This window comes from Heptranchias perlo, chromosome 5 (assembly GCF_035084215.1).
Source record: "Heptranchias perlo isolate sHepPer1 chromosome 5, sHepPer1.hap1, whole genome shotgun sequence".
NCBI lineage: Eukaryota > Metazoa > Chordata > Chondrichthyes > Hexanchiformes > Hexanchidae > Heptranchias > Heptranchias perlo.
Genome location: NC_090329.1, coordinates 75,380,186 through 75,395,416, shown reverse-complemented (window position 1 = coordinate 75,395,416; position 15,231 = coordinate 75,380,186). Strand labels below are relative to the sequence as shown.

Sequence of the window (15,231 nt, the reverse complement as noted above, 5' to 3'; positions counted from 1 at the left end):
CTCAGTTTCACAGCTCTCTCTATACTCACCGGGTCTCCCTCTCCCTCAGTTTCACAGCTCTCTCTATACTCACCGGGTCTCCCTCTCCCTCAGTTTCACAGCTCTCTCTATACTCACCGGGTCTCCCTCTCCCTCAGTTTCACAGCTCTCTCTATACTCACCGGGTCTCCCTCTCCCACAGTTTCACAGCTCTCTCTATACTCACCGGGTCTCCCTCTCCCTCAGTTTCACAGCTCTCTCTATACTCACCGGGTCTCCCTCTCCCTCAGTTTCACAGCTCTCTCTACACTCACCGGGTCTCCCTCTCCCTCAGTTTCTCAGCTCTCTCTATACTCACTGGGTCTCCTCCTCCCTCAGTTTCACAGCTCTCTCTATACTCACCGGGTCTCCCTCTCCCACAGTTTCACAGCTCTCTCTATACTCACCGGGTCTCCCTCTCCCTCAGTTTCACAGCTCTCTCTATACTCACCGGGTCTCCCTCTCCCTCAGTTTCACAGCTCTCTCTACACTCACCAGGTCTCCCTCTCCCTCAGTTTCTCAGCTCTCTCTATACTCACTGGGTCTCCTCCTCCCTCAGTTTCACAGCTCTCTCTATACTCACCGGGTCTCCCTCTCCCTCAGTTTCACAGCTCCCTCTATACTCACTGGGTCTCCCTCTCCCTCAGTTTCACAGCTCTCTCTATACTCACTGGGTCTCCCTCTCCCTCAGTTTCACAGCTCTCTCTATACTCACTGGGTTTCCCTCTCCCTCAGTTTCACAGCTCTCTCTATACTCACTGGGTCTCCCTCTCCCTCAGTTTCACAGCTCTCTCTATAATCACTGAGTCTCCCTCTCCCTCAGTTTCACAGCTCTCTCTATACTCACCGGGTCTCCCTCTCCCTCAGTTTCACAGCTCTCTCTACACTCACCGGGTCTCCCTCTCCCTCAATTTCACAGCTCTCTCTATACTCACCGGGTCTCCCCCTCCCTCAGTTTCACAGCTCTCTCTACACTCACCGGGTCTCCTCCTCCCTCAGTTTCACAGCTCTCTCTACACTCACCGGGTCTCCACCTCCCTCAGTTTCACAGCTCTCTCTGTACTCACCGGGTCTCCCTCTCCCTCAGTTTCACAGCTCTCTCTATACTCACCGGGTCTCCCTCTCCCTCAGTTTCACAGCTCTCTCTATACTCACCGGATCTCCCTCTCCCTCAGTTTCACAGCTCTCTCTATACTCACCCGGTCTCCCTCAGTTTCACAGCTCTCTCTATACTCACCCGGTCTCCCTCAGTTTCACAGCTCTCTCTATACTCACTGGGTCTCCCTCTCCCTCAGTTTCACAGCTCTCTCTATAATCACTGAGTCTCCCTCTCCCTCAGTTTCACAGCTCTCTCTATACTCACCGGGTCTCCCTCTCCCTCAGTTTCACAGCTCTCTCTATACTCACTGGGTCTCCCTCTCCCTCAGTTTCACAGCTCTCTCTATACTCACCAGGTCTCCCTCTCCCTCAGTTTCACAGCTCTCTCTATAATCACTGAGTCTCCCTCTCCCTCAGTTTCACAGCTCTCTCTATAATCACTGAGTCTCCCTCCCGCTCAGTTTCAGATTTCTCTTTATGCTCACCGGGTCTCCTATTCCGTTCTCTCCCAGGTCTGTTTCACAGCTGACCACAACTTTAGGACAAGGGGGTGTAGATACAAACTGGTAAAAGGCAATACCGAGACTGAGGTCCGGAAGCACTTTTTTACACCAAGTGTGATTAATACTTTGAATGGTCTTCTTGGTGGGGTGGTGGAGATTGTGTTGTGGGCTGTAAGTTTCGATGAAAGGATGGGCTTGATGGGCCAAAGGACCTCCCTCATTTGTACTTTATGCTTTATCTAAAATACTTCTGAATTATGTGTAGCATTGTATATTGTTAGACAATGGTATACGTTTTAAATATTTTTAAACAAGTTTAAAGAACTAATAGCTGTGCTGATACTACAATATTTTATCCTTCATTTGTATAATTAACCCCTAATCTCAACATGAGTTCAGGACTCATTTTTCTCCCTTCCCCACACACATGTCTGCACAAATGTTATCAGGTCAGGCCTGTAACAAAGCTTCAACCAACAGAATTTATTTTCCAGTTAATTTTCCTGCACCTATTTCAGAATGGGAGCAAGGCCCCAAATAATGATAATAAAGGAAGAAAAGTCCATTACCACTTTCTATGAATCTTACTCACCTGTTTATTCATATCAGCAATTTTCTTAAGCAAAATCCTGACTTTGCACTTTTATCCAGTGGGTTGCTGAACCGTACAGATCAGGGAAGTCCCAGGTTCTATCTTTGTTCTGTGCTAAATTCAATGACCTCAATCAGGACACTACTTGGTCACAACAGTTCTGGATTAGGCAGAAGAAAATTGGCCAGGGTTCCTTGCTGAGAGGATAACATGTCTCTTGGTTCCAATAACTGAATATTGGCAGTCTTCTGCTTTTGCTGTCATTTACCTACAGAAAAATCACTGCACTTTTAAAATAATTCATTGTATATGTAGGGCTTTGAGATGTTTCTGAGAGACATGATAAAGCACTATATAAATGCGCCTTTCATTGTTATAAAAAGTTTCCAAGAGAGCTATTTGGATCACTGCACCCATTAAAAATGATTAGGATTGTCTCAAGGTAAAGGATTGAATTATGTTTGAGTGCTGTCCTGCTCAAGGTGCCTATCTTGACATTGCACATCCCTATGAAGTGCTGAGCAGAAAAAACAGTGACACTGTCCCACAATTCATTTCCTATTTAGTGATCACCAATTCATTTCAATTTGGAAGTGAACAAATTCTCTTGATTGTTTTTTAATGTATATGCATTTGAATCAGGATCGGTGTTAGGGCCATTGCTCTTCACCATCCTTATCAATGATCTGATTGAAGGCATCGGGGAACTTCCCACAAGATTGTAAGTGATACAAAGACGTAGGACCTTGAGAAAGATCTAGAGGCAATGGGCCCGTATCTGGCAGATGTCTTTTAATATAAAAGCGTTATTCAATTGGATAGAGACAACTCCAAGCATGTGTACACCCTGCAGGGTTGCATGCTCAAGGCTGCTGAGTAGTAGAAAGACCTGGGTGTTATAGTGCATTCAAGGCCCATGGCCACTGCCGAGAGGCTATTGCAAAAGTAAATAGGGGTTAGGATGTATTGCCATGGTAATTAAATGTAAAATAAGAAATACTATTCTACCTCTGGATAAGGCCTTGGTTTTTATTTATTTGTTCATGGGATGTGGGCGTCACTGGCAAGGCCAGCATTTATTGCCCATCCCTAATTGCCCTTGAGAAGGTGGTGGTGAGCCGCCTTCTTGAACCGCTGCAGTCGGTGTGGTGAAGGTTCTCCCACAGTGCTGTTAGGAAGGGAGTTCCAGGATTTTGACCCAGTGACGATAGAGGAACGGCGATATATTTCCAAATCGGGATGGTGTGTGACTTGGAGGGGAACGTGCAGGTGGTGTTGTTCCCATCTGCCTGCTGTTCTTGTCCTTCTAGGTGGTAGAGGTCGTGGGTTTGGGAGGTGCTGTCGAAGAAGCTTTGGCGAGTTACATAGAAACATAGAAAATAGGAGCAAGAGTAGGCCATTTGGCCCTTTGGGCCAGCTCCGCCTTTCAAAATGATCATGGCTGATCGTCTAACTCAGTTTCCTGTTCCCGCTTTTTCCCCATATCCCTTGATCCCTTTAGCATTAAGAAATATATCAATCTCCTTCTTGAATACATCTAATGACTTGGCCTCCACTGCCTTCTTTGGTAGAGAATTCCACAGGTTCACCACCCTATGAGTGAAGAAATTTCTCCTCATTTTGGTTCTAAATGGCATACCCTGTATCCTGAGACTGTGGCCCCCTGGTTCTGGACTCCGCAGCTATCAGGAACATCCTCCCTGCATCTAGTCTGTCTAATTCTGTTAGAATTTTATATGTTTCAATGAGATCATCTCTCATTCTTCTAAACTCTACTGAATATAGGCCTAGTCGACCCAATTTCTCCTCATACGTCAATCCCGCCATCCCACGAATCAGTCTGGTAAACCTTCGTTGCACTCCCTCCATGGCAAGGACATCCCTCCATGGCAAGGACATCCTTCCTCAGATAAGGAGACCAAAACTGCACACAATAATCCAGATGTGGTCTCACCAAGGCCCTGTATAACTGCAGTAAGACATCCCTGTTCCTGTACTCAAATCTGCTTGCAATGAAGGCCAACATACCACTCGCCTTCCTAACTGCTTCCTGCACCTGAATGTTCGCTTTTCAGCAACTGGTGTACAAGGACACCCAGGTCTCATTGCACCTCCCCTTTTCCCAATCTGTCACCATTCAGATAATAATCTGCCTTTCTGTTTTTACAACCAAAGTAGATAACCTCACATTTATCCATGTTATACTGCATCTGCGATGTTTTTGCCCACTCACCCAACTTGTCTAAATCACATTGCAGCCTCTTTGCATCCTCCTCACAGCTCACATTCCACCCCAGCTTTGTGTCGTCTGCAAACTTAGAAATGTTACATTTAGTTCCCTCATCCAAATCATTGATATATATTGTGAATAGCTGGGGTCCAAGCACTGATCCCTGCGGTACCCCACTAGTCACTGCCTGCCACCCGGAAAAAGACCCGTTTATTCCTACTCTCTGTTTTTCTGCCTGTCAACCAATTCTCAATCCGTGCCAGTATATTCCCCCCCAATCCCATGTGCTTTAATTTTGCACACTAACCACTTGTGTGGGACCTTATCAAAAGCCTTCTGAGAATCCAAATACACCACATCCACTGGTTCTCCCCTATTTATTCTACTAGTTATATCCTCAAAAAACTCCAGTAGATTTGTTAAGCATGATTTCCCTTTCACAAACCCATGCTGACTTTGTCCAATCCTGTTAATCCCCTCCAAGTGTTCTATTATCACATCTGTTATAATAGACTCTAGCATGTTCCCCACTACTGATGTTAGGCTAACTGGTCTGTAATTCCATGTTTTTTCTCTCCCTCCTTTTTTAAATAGTGGGGTTACATTTGCCACCCTCCAATCTGTAGGAACTGTCCCAGAGTCCATAGAATTTTGGAAGATGATCACCAATGCATCCACTATTTCCAGGGCCACTTCCTCTAGTACTCTGGTTGCTGCAGTATATCCTGTAGATGTTATACACTGCAGCCACGGTGCACCGGTGGTGAAGGGAGTGAATGAAGGGAGCCTCTTCTAGAATACTGTGTCCAGTTTTGGTCCCCTCACATGGCGAGTAATATAGAGGCCCTGCTAAAGGTTCAGAGGAGGGCCACTAGATTGATACCTAGTTTAAAGGCCCTTAGTTACCACGATAGGTTTAACAAGCCAGGGATTTTTACTCTGGAATATTGTAGACTTTGAGGAGAATTGATTGAGGTCTCTTAAATAACGAAGGTTTTAGACACAGTCCATGTAGACAGGCTATGACTTAGATAGGTTTAGGGAGGACCATGGGACATGAGTATAAATTACATAAGCAAAGAACTAGATTAAATGTCAGGAGATACTTCTTTTCGCAGAGAGTGGTTGTCCAATGAAACAAGTTGCTGGCTCATTCAGTGAGTGCGGATTCATTGCAAACATTCAAAAGGGAGCTGGATGAGTTCCTGATAGTGGCCAATATAACTGCATTTAGAAGGTAGGTGTGTGTTGAGGGATTTGTCTTCCAGAACTAGTTTGATTTGCTTCGGGGTGGCGGGGGGGTCAGAGAGGAATTTCCCAGTGTTTTTTCCTAAATTGGCCTAAAGTATTTTTTTCTGCCTTTCCCAGGAGATGGTGGGGCTGGTGGAAGGCAGGGGGTGAGTTTGGTGGAGGAATGGTGGTTGGAGGGAATGGGAGTCATGATATGCAGAAATTACATCATGACAGTATAGGACTTGCCCAATGGACCAACCAACCTTTTTAGTGTGTTTATTTGAATTTGTTAGTTTATTGGTGGTAGAATGCAACGTTAGAGATTCTACCACCAATAATGTGAAGTAAAAAAATACAGCTCCTTTAAAATTGTATATTGGAATCGTGACACAAATAATTATCTAAATCAATTTAAAATCACCAGTTTACTGTTGTAACTGACTTTGTGCCTTCCATTATAGATATGGCTGAGTGTCACAAATGCCCAAAGGAGCAATGGTCTCCAGAGAACAGTATAAAATGCATTGACAAAACAATCGAGATTCTTCAATGGACAGATAGCTTTGCTATTGCACTCATTGCAATCAGTGCATTCGGGGTCCTGGTAATTTTCACAATGGCAGTAATCTTTACAAAGAACTTGGACACACCTGCTGTAAAAGCTGCAGGTGGGAAACTCTGTTACGTAATTCTAATCTCATTGGTTCTTAGCTTCGGCAGCGTTGGATTTTTTGTTGCAGAACCAACGGATCGTATCTGCAAAATCAGGCAGCCTGCCTTTGGCATAAGTTTTACACTTTGTATGTCATGTATTTTGGTGAAAACATTTAGGATCATTTTGGCTTTTAAATTTAAACCCAGCATCCATGGAAAACTGGTGCATTTGCACAAGCCAGTGCTTATTATATTAGTTGGAACAGGAATCCAAGTAATAATTTGTACATTGTGGCAAGTGTTTAAAGGTTCACAGCCTGAGAAAATTTATGACGTTAAGAAGATATTCCTAAGATGTAATGAAGGCTCCTACACTGCATTTGGTGCAATGATAGGGTACCTAGCTCTTCTTGCATGTTTGTGCTTCACGTTTGCTTTCAAAGGAAGAAAGTTGCCAGAAAACTACAATGAGGCTCGTTTTATCACGTTCAGCATGCTTATTTACCTAATAGTGTGGATTTCTTTCATAATAGTATATATTAATATTAACTTGCAGGGCAGTAAGTATGTCCCAACTATTGAAATTGTTGCAATTTTAGCTTCAAATTATGGAATTTTATGTTGCCATTTTATTCCAGTTGGTTATATAGTTTGTTTAAGGAAAAAAAAGAACACTGAAGAAAGCTATAGGATTACTCTGCACAAAAATTACAAGACTACAAAACATATGATGGAAGGAACTCAGCGGGGCAAGCAACGATCCAACAATAAAACAGGTTCCCCGGGATCTTTGCCATTAGTATCCCCAACTTCTCCCACTCCCTATCAAAATATACACAACCATACGTTACAAAGCGAGCAGAATCCTCGGCGTACTCAAAGTTTTGTTAGAAAAAGACGTGCCAGCTACTAAATATTAAATTTATCATACATGTAGTGCAGACATCTGGACATTAATTTGAAATAAATACTCCATTTTTCATCTACTATAGATTACTATTTTCAGGAGGTTAAATCTCTTTTGAGCTTTTCCTTAGTTCACAAAGATTGGATTTACAATGTAAAAACTACAGGGGTAAACAGAACATGTCATTTCTAATGTCAATTTTGCCAATTCCCTGGTGTTATTATATAAATTAAATAATTGTTCTTCTGGGCATTTGTGACGCTCAGCCATATCTATAAATTGAAGGGTATCATTTTTCTTTTCTTTTGTTTGATTGTCCTGAAAAAGACAGCTTAGTATAATATTTTCTGGAGATGTATCATTCAGTGCCAACATTGCATTCTCCTAGGAACCCTGAAAAGAAAATTCAGTCATTCCAGATAAATTAACTGATTGTTTGAGATATTAATGTCTGAGTAAGTTAAATACTGCAGTAGAGAGACTGTTGACTTGCATCCCAAACAGTAGGTATAGAGAACCTTCAACTGTGGAGAATGAATTGGCACAACGTCACAGGTTTTCTACAGGAGACCAACTGTCAGCAACATTGTGACGGTATCTTTATGTACATGCATAGTTTCCCCAAAACCCACCAAACTGGGCTATAAACAATATACTTTGCTCACCTGCATCATTTCCTCATGGTGGAAAAGTTTGATTGTAAAATTTGGTGCATAAGCCACAGCTTTTGTGTATGTTTTTGATATCCTGTAAGTACAGTAAGGTGACTTATAGCCAGTAGATTTTAACGGGTTTCTACTGAAATGACAATCATATAAGAATGGCTTTGTATATTGGCTATTATTGTATTTCTTCTGGGACCTGACTGAAACCAAGACTGCCTGTGGTATTTCAAAATAAATGAAAAGGACTCAACATGCATTTGTTGTTAAATTGTTTATTCACCCTACAAGGAATCTAAGTGGTCACCTACCTAGCTCTGACAATGTTATATTTGATTTTGCTTTATTTTATATGCAGCACATTTTTATGGCACTCTGAGTAGCGTATTATTGCATCTGCTCTATTGAACTGGAATTAACAAACACTGCATAAAATCCAAATGTCAAGCAATGCTAATGGTAAATTCATGAATTGATTTTGTATTAAATATATTCCTGAACAAAACAAAAAAAACTTCTACATTACAGGAACAAAAGTTTATTTAGCAATCAATATAAACTTTCAGACAATGAGACATCCCAAGGTAAAATACAAATTATATTTCACATATACATTTTATTTCAACATATTGCACATTTGTACATGAAATTATATATGTAATTTTAAAAGGTAAATGCATACTGGGGAGATGCCAAGCAGATACTAGGCTTTTCTCCCAAAGGGGGCAAGAGATAATCACAGGACAAGTCACTGCGAGCCACTCTATTAGCCTTTTAAAAGTGTTTTTGGCTGACTTGGAAGAAGGTCACCTGTTCAAACTCGCTACTGGGGAACAGTGTGAGGAATAGGGAGTCCAAAATCATAATCTAAAATTAAAATGGGTAAACAAAATAAAAATACATCTTGTGTTGTTGGATATATTACATAGATTTTTTAAAGAATAGATGGCATTTCAAACTGATCCAGGCGAAAAACACAACTCCTCACAATTAGCGCTGTTAATGCTGTAACTGGTCCTTTTTCAAAGGTTTTATCACAGTAAATATATTCAAACGTGCTGAAAATGGATTTTTATAGCATCATGCTTATACTGCAGAACTATGTGGTTTTAAAGATCCATTAGGAGTTTGGCTAGTTTTAGAAAGTAAAATATCTTGCAAACCATTCCTCATGCTGTGGATCAGGTGAAGGCTCTGAGACTGGTGTGGTTTCCATCTGTGGAGGGCTATATTAAGAGAGAGAAACCATTTTTGTAAGTTTGAACAATGACTCATGAGGCAAAACACACTTAACAGTGAAAGTCCAATAGACATCTGATCATATTAATCACCTCCGTTGGCACAGTCTTTCTCATTATTTTGAAAGAAGTTCAATCTCCACATAAAAATAGGAACTGCAACCATTTCACAATGTGACATTGAGGACAATGTCCTTTCAAGAAATTTGGAACATTGTTTTATCACTTTGATCAGGTTGCCTTTCCGCATTCTAATAACGACGTTTTGTCTATAAGACTTCATTCTGAATCTGTTTCTTTGACTGGACAAAGCAACATTGAGACCTCAATTATAGCAATGATGAAAACATAAACACAAGGAGACCAAAGCAGCTCCAAGTAATGGTGTAAAGAGAATCAAGGCTACGAGGTAGCTTTGCACATGGGGTGAAAGAATAAGGAAAAGCATTCCTACAAGTGTGTTATTGAACATTCATTCAACCCCACATACAAAGTAGTGAAAAAAATGGCTAGGGTTTTAGAACCTAGATGTTCAACCAAGGTATCAGCACAGCAGCACCAAGGAGAACTGCATTTTGGTACAAAGAAAAAGGAGGCCACATACTCCTTGGAAAATAAGAGTCTAAATGGGGTAGGGGAGCAAAGGGATCTCGGGGTACAGATACACAATCATTAAAAGTAACAACGCAAGTTAATAAGGCCATAAAAAAGCAAACAAAGCACTGAGGCTCATTTCTAGAGGAATAAAAGTGAAAAGGAGGGAAGTTATGTTAAATGTGTGCAGAACCTTGGTTAGACCAAACTTAAGGAATACTATGCACTGTCTGGTCACCATATTATAAAGAGGATATTGAGGTACTGGGGAAGGTGCAAAAAAAATTTACCAGGAGAATACCAGAACTGAAAGGTTATAACTATCAGGACAGATTGAACAGGCTGGGGCTCTTTTCTTTAGAAAAGAGAAGGCTGAGGGGTGACCTGATAGAACATAAGAACATAAGAAATAGGAGCAGGAGTAGGCCATACAGCCCCTCAAACCTGCTCCGCCATACAATAAGATCATGGCTTATCTTCAACCTCAACTCCACTTTCCTGCCCGATCCAGATATCCCTTGATTCCCCTAGAGTCCAAAAATCTATCCATCTCAACCTTGAATATATTCAATGACTCAGCATCCACAGCCCTCTGTGGTAGAGAATTCCAAAGATTCACAACTCTTTGCATGAAGAAATTCCTCCTCATTTCAGTCTTGAATGGCCGACCCCGTTTCCTGCGGTTATGGCCCCTATTTCTAGACTCTCCAGCCAGGGGAAACAATCTCTCAGCATCTACCCTGTCAAGCCCCCTCAATCTTATATCTTTCAATGAGATCACCTCTCATTCTTCTAAACTCCAGAGAGTATAGGTCCATTCTACTCAACTTCTTGTCATCAAGGTTATGAAAGGGTTTAAATAGGTAGATGTAGAGAAGATGTTTCCACTTGTGGGGGAGACCAAAACAAGGGACAATAAATAAAAGATAGTCACTAATAAATCCAATAGGGAATTCAGGAGAAACTCAGAGTGGTTAGAATGTGGAACTCACTACCACAAGTAGTAGTTGGGGCAGATAGCATAGATGCATTTAAAGGGAAACTGGATAAGTACATGAGGGAGAAAGGAATAGAAGGTTATGCTAATAGGGTTAGATGAAGAGGGGTGGGAGTAGGCTCATGTGAAGCGTAAACACCTACATGGACCAGTTGGCCGAATGGCCTGTTTCTGTGCTGTACATTCTATGTAATTCTATCTAAATCAGATTACTACTTGCTAAAAGCATGCAAATTGCCCCAAATAGCTGCTCATGCTCACTCATGCTGGTTTAGGGTATGGCCATTGCATGATTAGAATGGGCTCTGACTTTCCTCGGTGGATCCTACCTGTCAGGAAGTAACGCAGAGAATCACAGAAAGGTTACAGCATGGAAGGAGGCCATTCGGCCCATCGAGTCCGTGCCAGCTCTATGCAAGAGCAATCCAACTAGTCCCACTCCCCCACCGAAATGTATTCTACAAACCAATTTTTCTAACCTTTTGTTTAGTGATGGGTTTACCCAAGATCATGTTCCTATAAGAGGTAAACATTTGCTTAAATTGGCATAAACTTTCAGTTTAAACGATATAGAAAGCTCCTATTAATGGAATGAGATGACGGCTAAAACCTCAACATTGCGATTTCCTGATTTAAGTGAAACTCATAAATTTGCAGCAAAGAAATATATTAACAACTGTGCTATCCATATGCCAAATAAGATGCAGTCAGCTGATACAAGAACCACGAGAAAAGGAAACAGTTTTAAGTTTCACAGACTAACGGAGTCAACTACTGTGCCATCAATTTGCAGAGAACCAGCTCAGTTCTCTGCCAGGAGATAACTGTTGAATGCAAGGGTTGACTTTTCAACTGCTTTCATAAGTTTGAACATCATAGGGCCAAATTGGCTGTTATTAGCAGGGAGCCTCACTCACTGGCCACACATAACGGGGATTCACAGGGATGCTACACATATTTTTTCCATCCATTAAAATTAATGGACAGAAAATCATAAGCAGTGTGCTGGCAGTTTCCTGATATGTATGGTCAGTGGAAGATCCCTGCCAGTATTGTGTATTCATAAATTCAGCTCTGATCATTATCGAACCAAAGAAAGAAAGAACTTGCAGTTATATAGTGCCTTTCATGACCTCATGATGTCTCAAGATGCTTCAGTGTTTTTGAAGTATAGTCACTATTGTAATATAGAGAAACATCATACACAGCAATGACTAATTTGTTTTAAAAAATTAATTCTCAGGACATGGGCATCGCTGGCAAAGCCGGCATTTATTGCCCATCCTTAGTTACCCTTGAGAAGGTGGTAGTCGGCCTTCTTCTTGAACCACTGCAGTCCTTGTGGTGAAGGTGCTCCTACAATGCTGTTAGGTAGGGAAATTAAATTGCTTTTTTTTAAGTGATGTGGGTTGAGAGATAAATATTGGCCAGGAGAACTCCCCTGCAGGTAAGTGATTCTTAACTAAGGGGCAATTTGAGCCCTGTACTCATCAAACAAAATGCCTATAAACTGAGGAGTATGGTCTTTCTCTAGTTTCTCTTATATTTCCCCTCATGCTCTCTGCGACCTCATCTTGACCATGAGACCCACCTCCTGCTCCCTCGACCATATTCCCCCTAAACTGCTGACCACCCAACTTCCCTTCCTAGCCCCCTTGTTAGCTGATATTGTTAACGGTTCCCTCTCCTCAGATACTGTCCCCCTCCCCTTCAAATCTGGCGTCATCACACCCCCCTGAAAAAAAAACACCCTTAACCCCCCTATCCTTGCAAACTACTGCCTCAACTCCAACCTCCCTTTCCTCTCCAAAGTCCTTGAACATGGAGTTGTGGGAAAGATGGGAAGAGATTTGGGAGGCAACAACTGTGCCCACCTGTGCCCATCTTTCCCGCAACTCCATGTTTGAATCCCTCCAAACAGGTTTCCGCCCCGTCACAGTAATGGAATAGTCCTTATCAAAGTTGCAAATGACATCCTGTCTGACTATGACCGTGGTAAACTATCCCTCCTCATCCTACTCGACCTGACTGCAGCCTTTGACACGGTTGACCACACCATCCTCCTCCAAAACCTCTCCTCCGTCATCCAGCTGGGTGGGATTGCGCTTGTCTGGTTCCATTCCAGTCATAGCCAGTGAAACACCTGCAATGACTTCTCTTCCTGGTCCCGCACTGTTACCTCTGGAGTCCCCCAAGAATCTATCCTCGGCCACCTCTTATTTCTCATTTACATGTTATCCCCCAGCGACATCTTCCGAAAATACGTCAGATTCCACATGTACGCTGACGACACCAAGCTCTACTTCACAACCACCTCCCTCAACCCCTCCACTTTCTCTCATTTGTCACACTGCTTGTCCGGCATCCAGTACTGGATGAGCAAAAATTTCCTCCAACTAAATATTGGGAAGAACGAAGCCATTGTCTTCAGTCCCCGCCACAAACTCCGTTTCCCAGCTACTGACTCCGTCCCTTCTCCCTGGCCACTGTCTGAGGCTGAACCAGACAATTCGCAATCTTGGCATCCTATTTGCGCAACCTTGGCAACCTATTTGACCATGAGATGAGCTTCTGACCACTTATCCGCTCCATCACCAAGACCACCTACTTCCACCTCCATAACATCGCCTGTCTCCGCCCCTGCCTCAGCTCATCTGCTGCTGAAACCTCATCCATGCCTTTGTTACCTCCAGACTGGACTATTCCAATGCTCTCCTAGCAAGCCTCTCATCTTCCATACTCCATAAACTTAAGATCCAAAACTCTGCTCCCCCTATCCTAACTCGCACCAAATCCCATTCTCCCATCACCATTGTTCTCGCTGACCTACATTGGCTCCTGGTCTGGGAATGCCTCAATTTTAAAATTCTCATCCTTGTTTTCAAATCTCTCCATGTCCCTCCCTATCTCTGTAACCTCCTCCAGCCTTACAACCCTCCGAGATCTATGTGCCCCTCCAATTCTCGTCTCTTGCGCATCCCCGATTTTAATCGCTCCACCATTGGTGACCGTGCCTTCAGCTGCCTAGGTCCTAAGTTCTGGAATTCCCTCCCTAAACCCCTCCGCCTCTCTACCTCTCTCTCTCCTCCTTTAATACGCTCCTTAAAACCTATCTCTTTGACCAAGCTTTTGGTCGCCTGTCCTAATATCTCCTTATGTGGCTTGGTGTCAAATTTTGTTTCATAATCGCTCCTGTGAAGCGCCTTGGGACGTTTTACTATGTTAAAGGTGCTGTATAAATGCATGTTGTTGTTATTGTTGTTGTTGTTGATGTTGAGTAGAAGTGTGCTGAAGTAATTTCCTTTATCAGTGAGAGTCTCTCCACCTCAGACCCATTAAATTAGTCCACAAAAATCATGGACAAATGACAGCAAAAGATCCTAAAACCTTTTCCATGGCCATACAAGTCAATATCAACACAGAACACTACTTCCCCAGCACATCTTACAATGATTCCCTTCATAGAAGGCTCATTTATGTTTGTTTACCCTTAGAATAGTCAATTAGCCATACACACATGGCTATGACCAAAAACCAATGCCATACTCAAGCTAGCAATCCATAACTCTTGCTATACTCAAATCAAAAGATAAACAGATATAATGGGAAACTTTAAAGTATCAGGAGATGGATAATCAATTATTCTTATCCCACACTGCTCCTCTAGCAACTGCAGGTTCCCCCTTTGCCTTCACCTTCCATTCAATTAGCCTCCATATTCTGCCAATTTTGCCACCAAACACATTTTTCCCTCCATTCTCCTCTCTGTTTTCTAGAGGGACCATTGTTCACTCTTCACCACCCCTACTTCTCACTGTCCTTCCCCTGGCACCTTCCCATATAACCACAGGAGATGCAACCTTTGTCCTTTTACTTCCTTTCACACCGCCTTCCAAAGCTCTGAATACGCCTTCCATTTAAAATAGCAATTCACTGTGTATTTGCTCCAATTTAGTATACTATATTTGCTGGTCACGGTGTGGTCTTCTCAAACGCAAGTTAGTTGACTACTTCACTGAACATCTCCATTCTGTGAGGCTGAGACTGCCCTCATCCTTGGCCTGGCAAAGCATCAGCCGCGTAAAACCAGGCATACCAGCTCACAAATCGGTAGAAGTGGGCTCCTCCCCGGACCTGGAACCTCAGCCTGCAGTTTCCAGTCTCTCCCCATGGTGGGCACCTGCCGCCATTAATTAAATTGAGTGATCGCCCCCCGAACCACATTGACGTTAGAAACTTCAGACCATAACTATACCCTCCATTTTTACCACAGCAGTAGGTTCTTGTGACGTGGAGAGGATCTGTCAGTGCCTAGGAGGTGCCGAGATGGGTCAACATTTGAGGTGGAAACCCTTGATCAGACCACTGTCCTAGCAGAGGTGAGCTTGTGGTATGAATGTGTTTTCTCTTCTTATGACTGAAAGATGCTTTGTTTGCATTTTCTGTTTTAAATGCACTTACATTTTTTTCTTCTTTCTCTATTGTTCCTTCATTTCTCACAGTCT

At 42.7% G+C, this 15,231-nt stretch overlaps 2 protein-coding genes across 6 annotated transcripts in view; one reads left to right on the top strand and one right to left on the bottom strand.

Annotated features, from left to right (window-relative positions):
• LOC137322167 (G-protein coupled receptor family C group 6 member A-like) overlaps positions 1-7,241 on the top strand; it is a 34,680-nt gene extending 27,439 nt beyond the window's left edge. The window contains exon 6 of the mRNA XM_067985282.1: positions 6,136-7,241. Within this exon, the coding sequence (XP_067841383.1) occupies positions 6,136-7,241 (1,106 nt within the window). The remainder of the gene's footprint in view (positions 1-6,135) is intronic.
• Positions 7,242-8,462: 1,221 nt separating this feature from the next.
• fam184ab (family with sequence similarity 184 member Ab) overlaps positions 8,463-15,231 on the bottom strand; it is a 162,828-nt gene continuing 156,059 nt past the window's right edge. For all 5 annotated transcript variants that reach the window (XM_067984673.1, XM_067984674.1, XM_067984676.1 and 2 more), the window contains one exon: positions 8,463-9,123. In XM_067984673.1, coding sequence (XP_067840774.1) covers positions 9,036-9,123 — 88 coding nt within the window. In that variant the 3' untranslated portion in view covers positions 8,463-9,035. The remainder of the gene's footprint in view (positions 9,124-15,231) is intronic.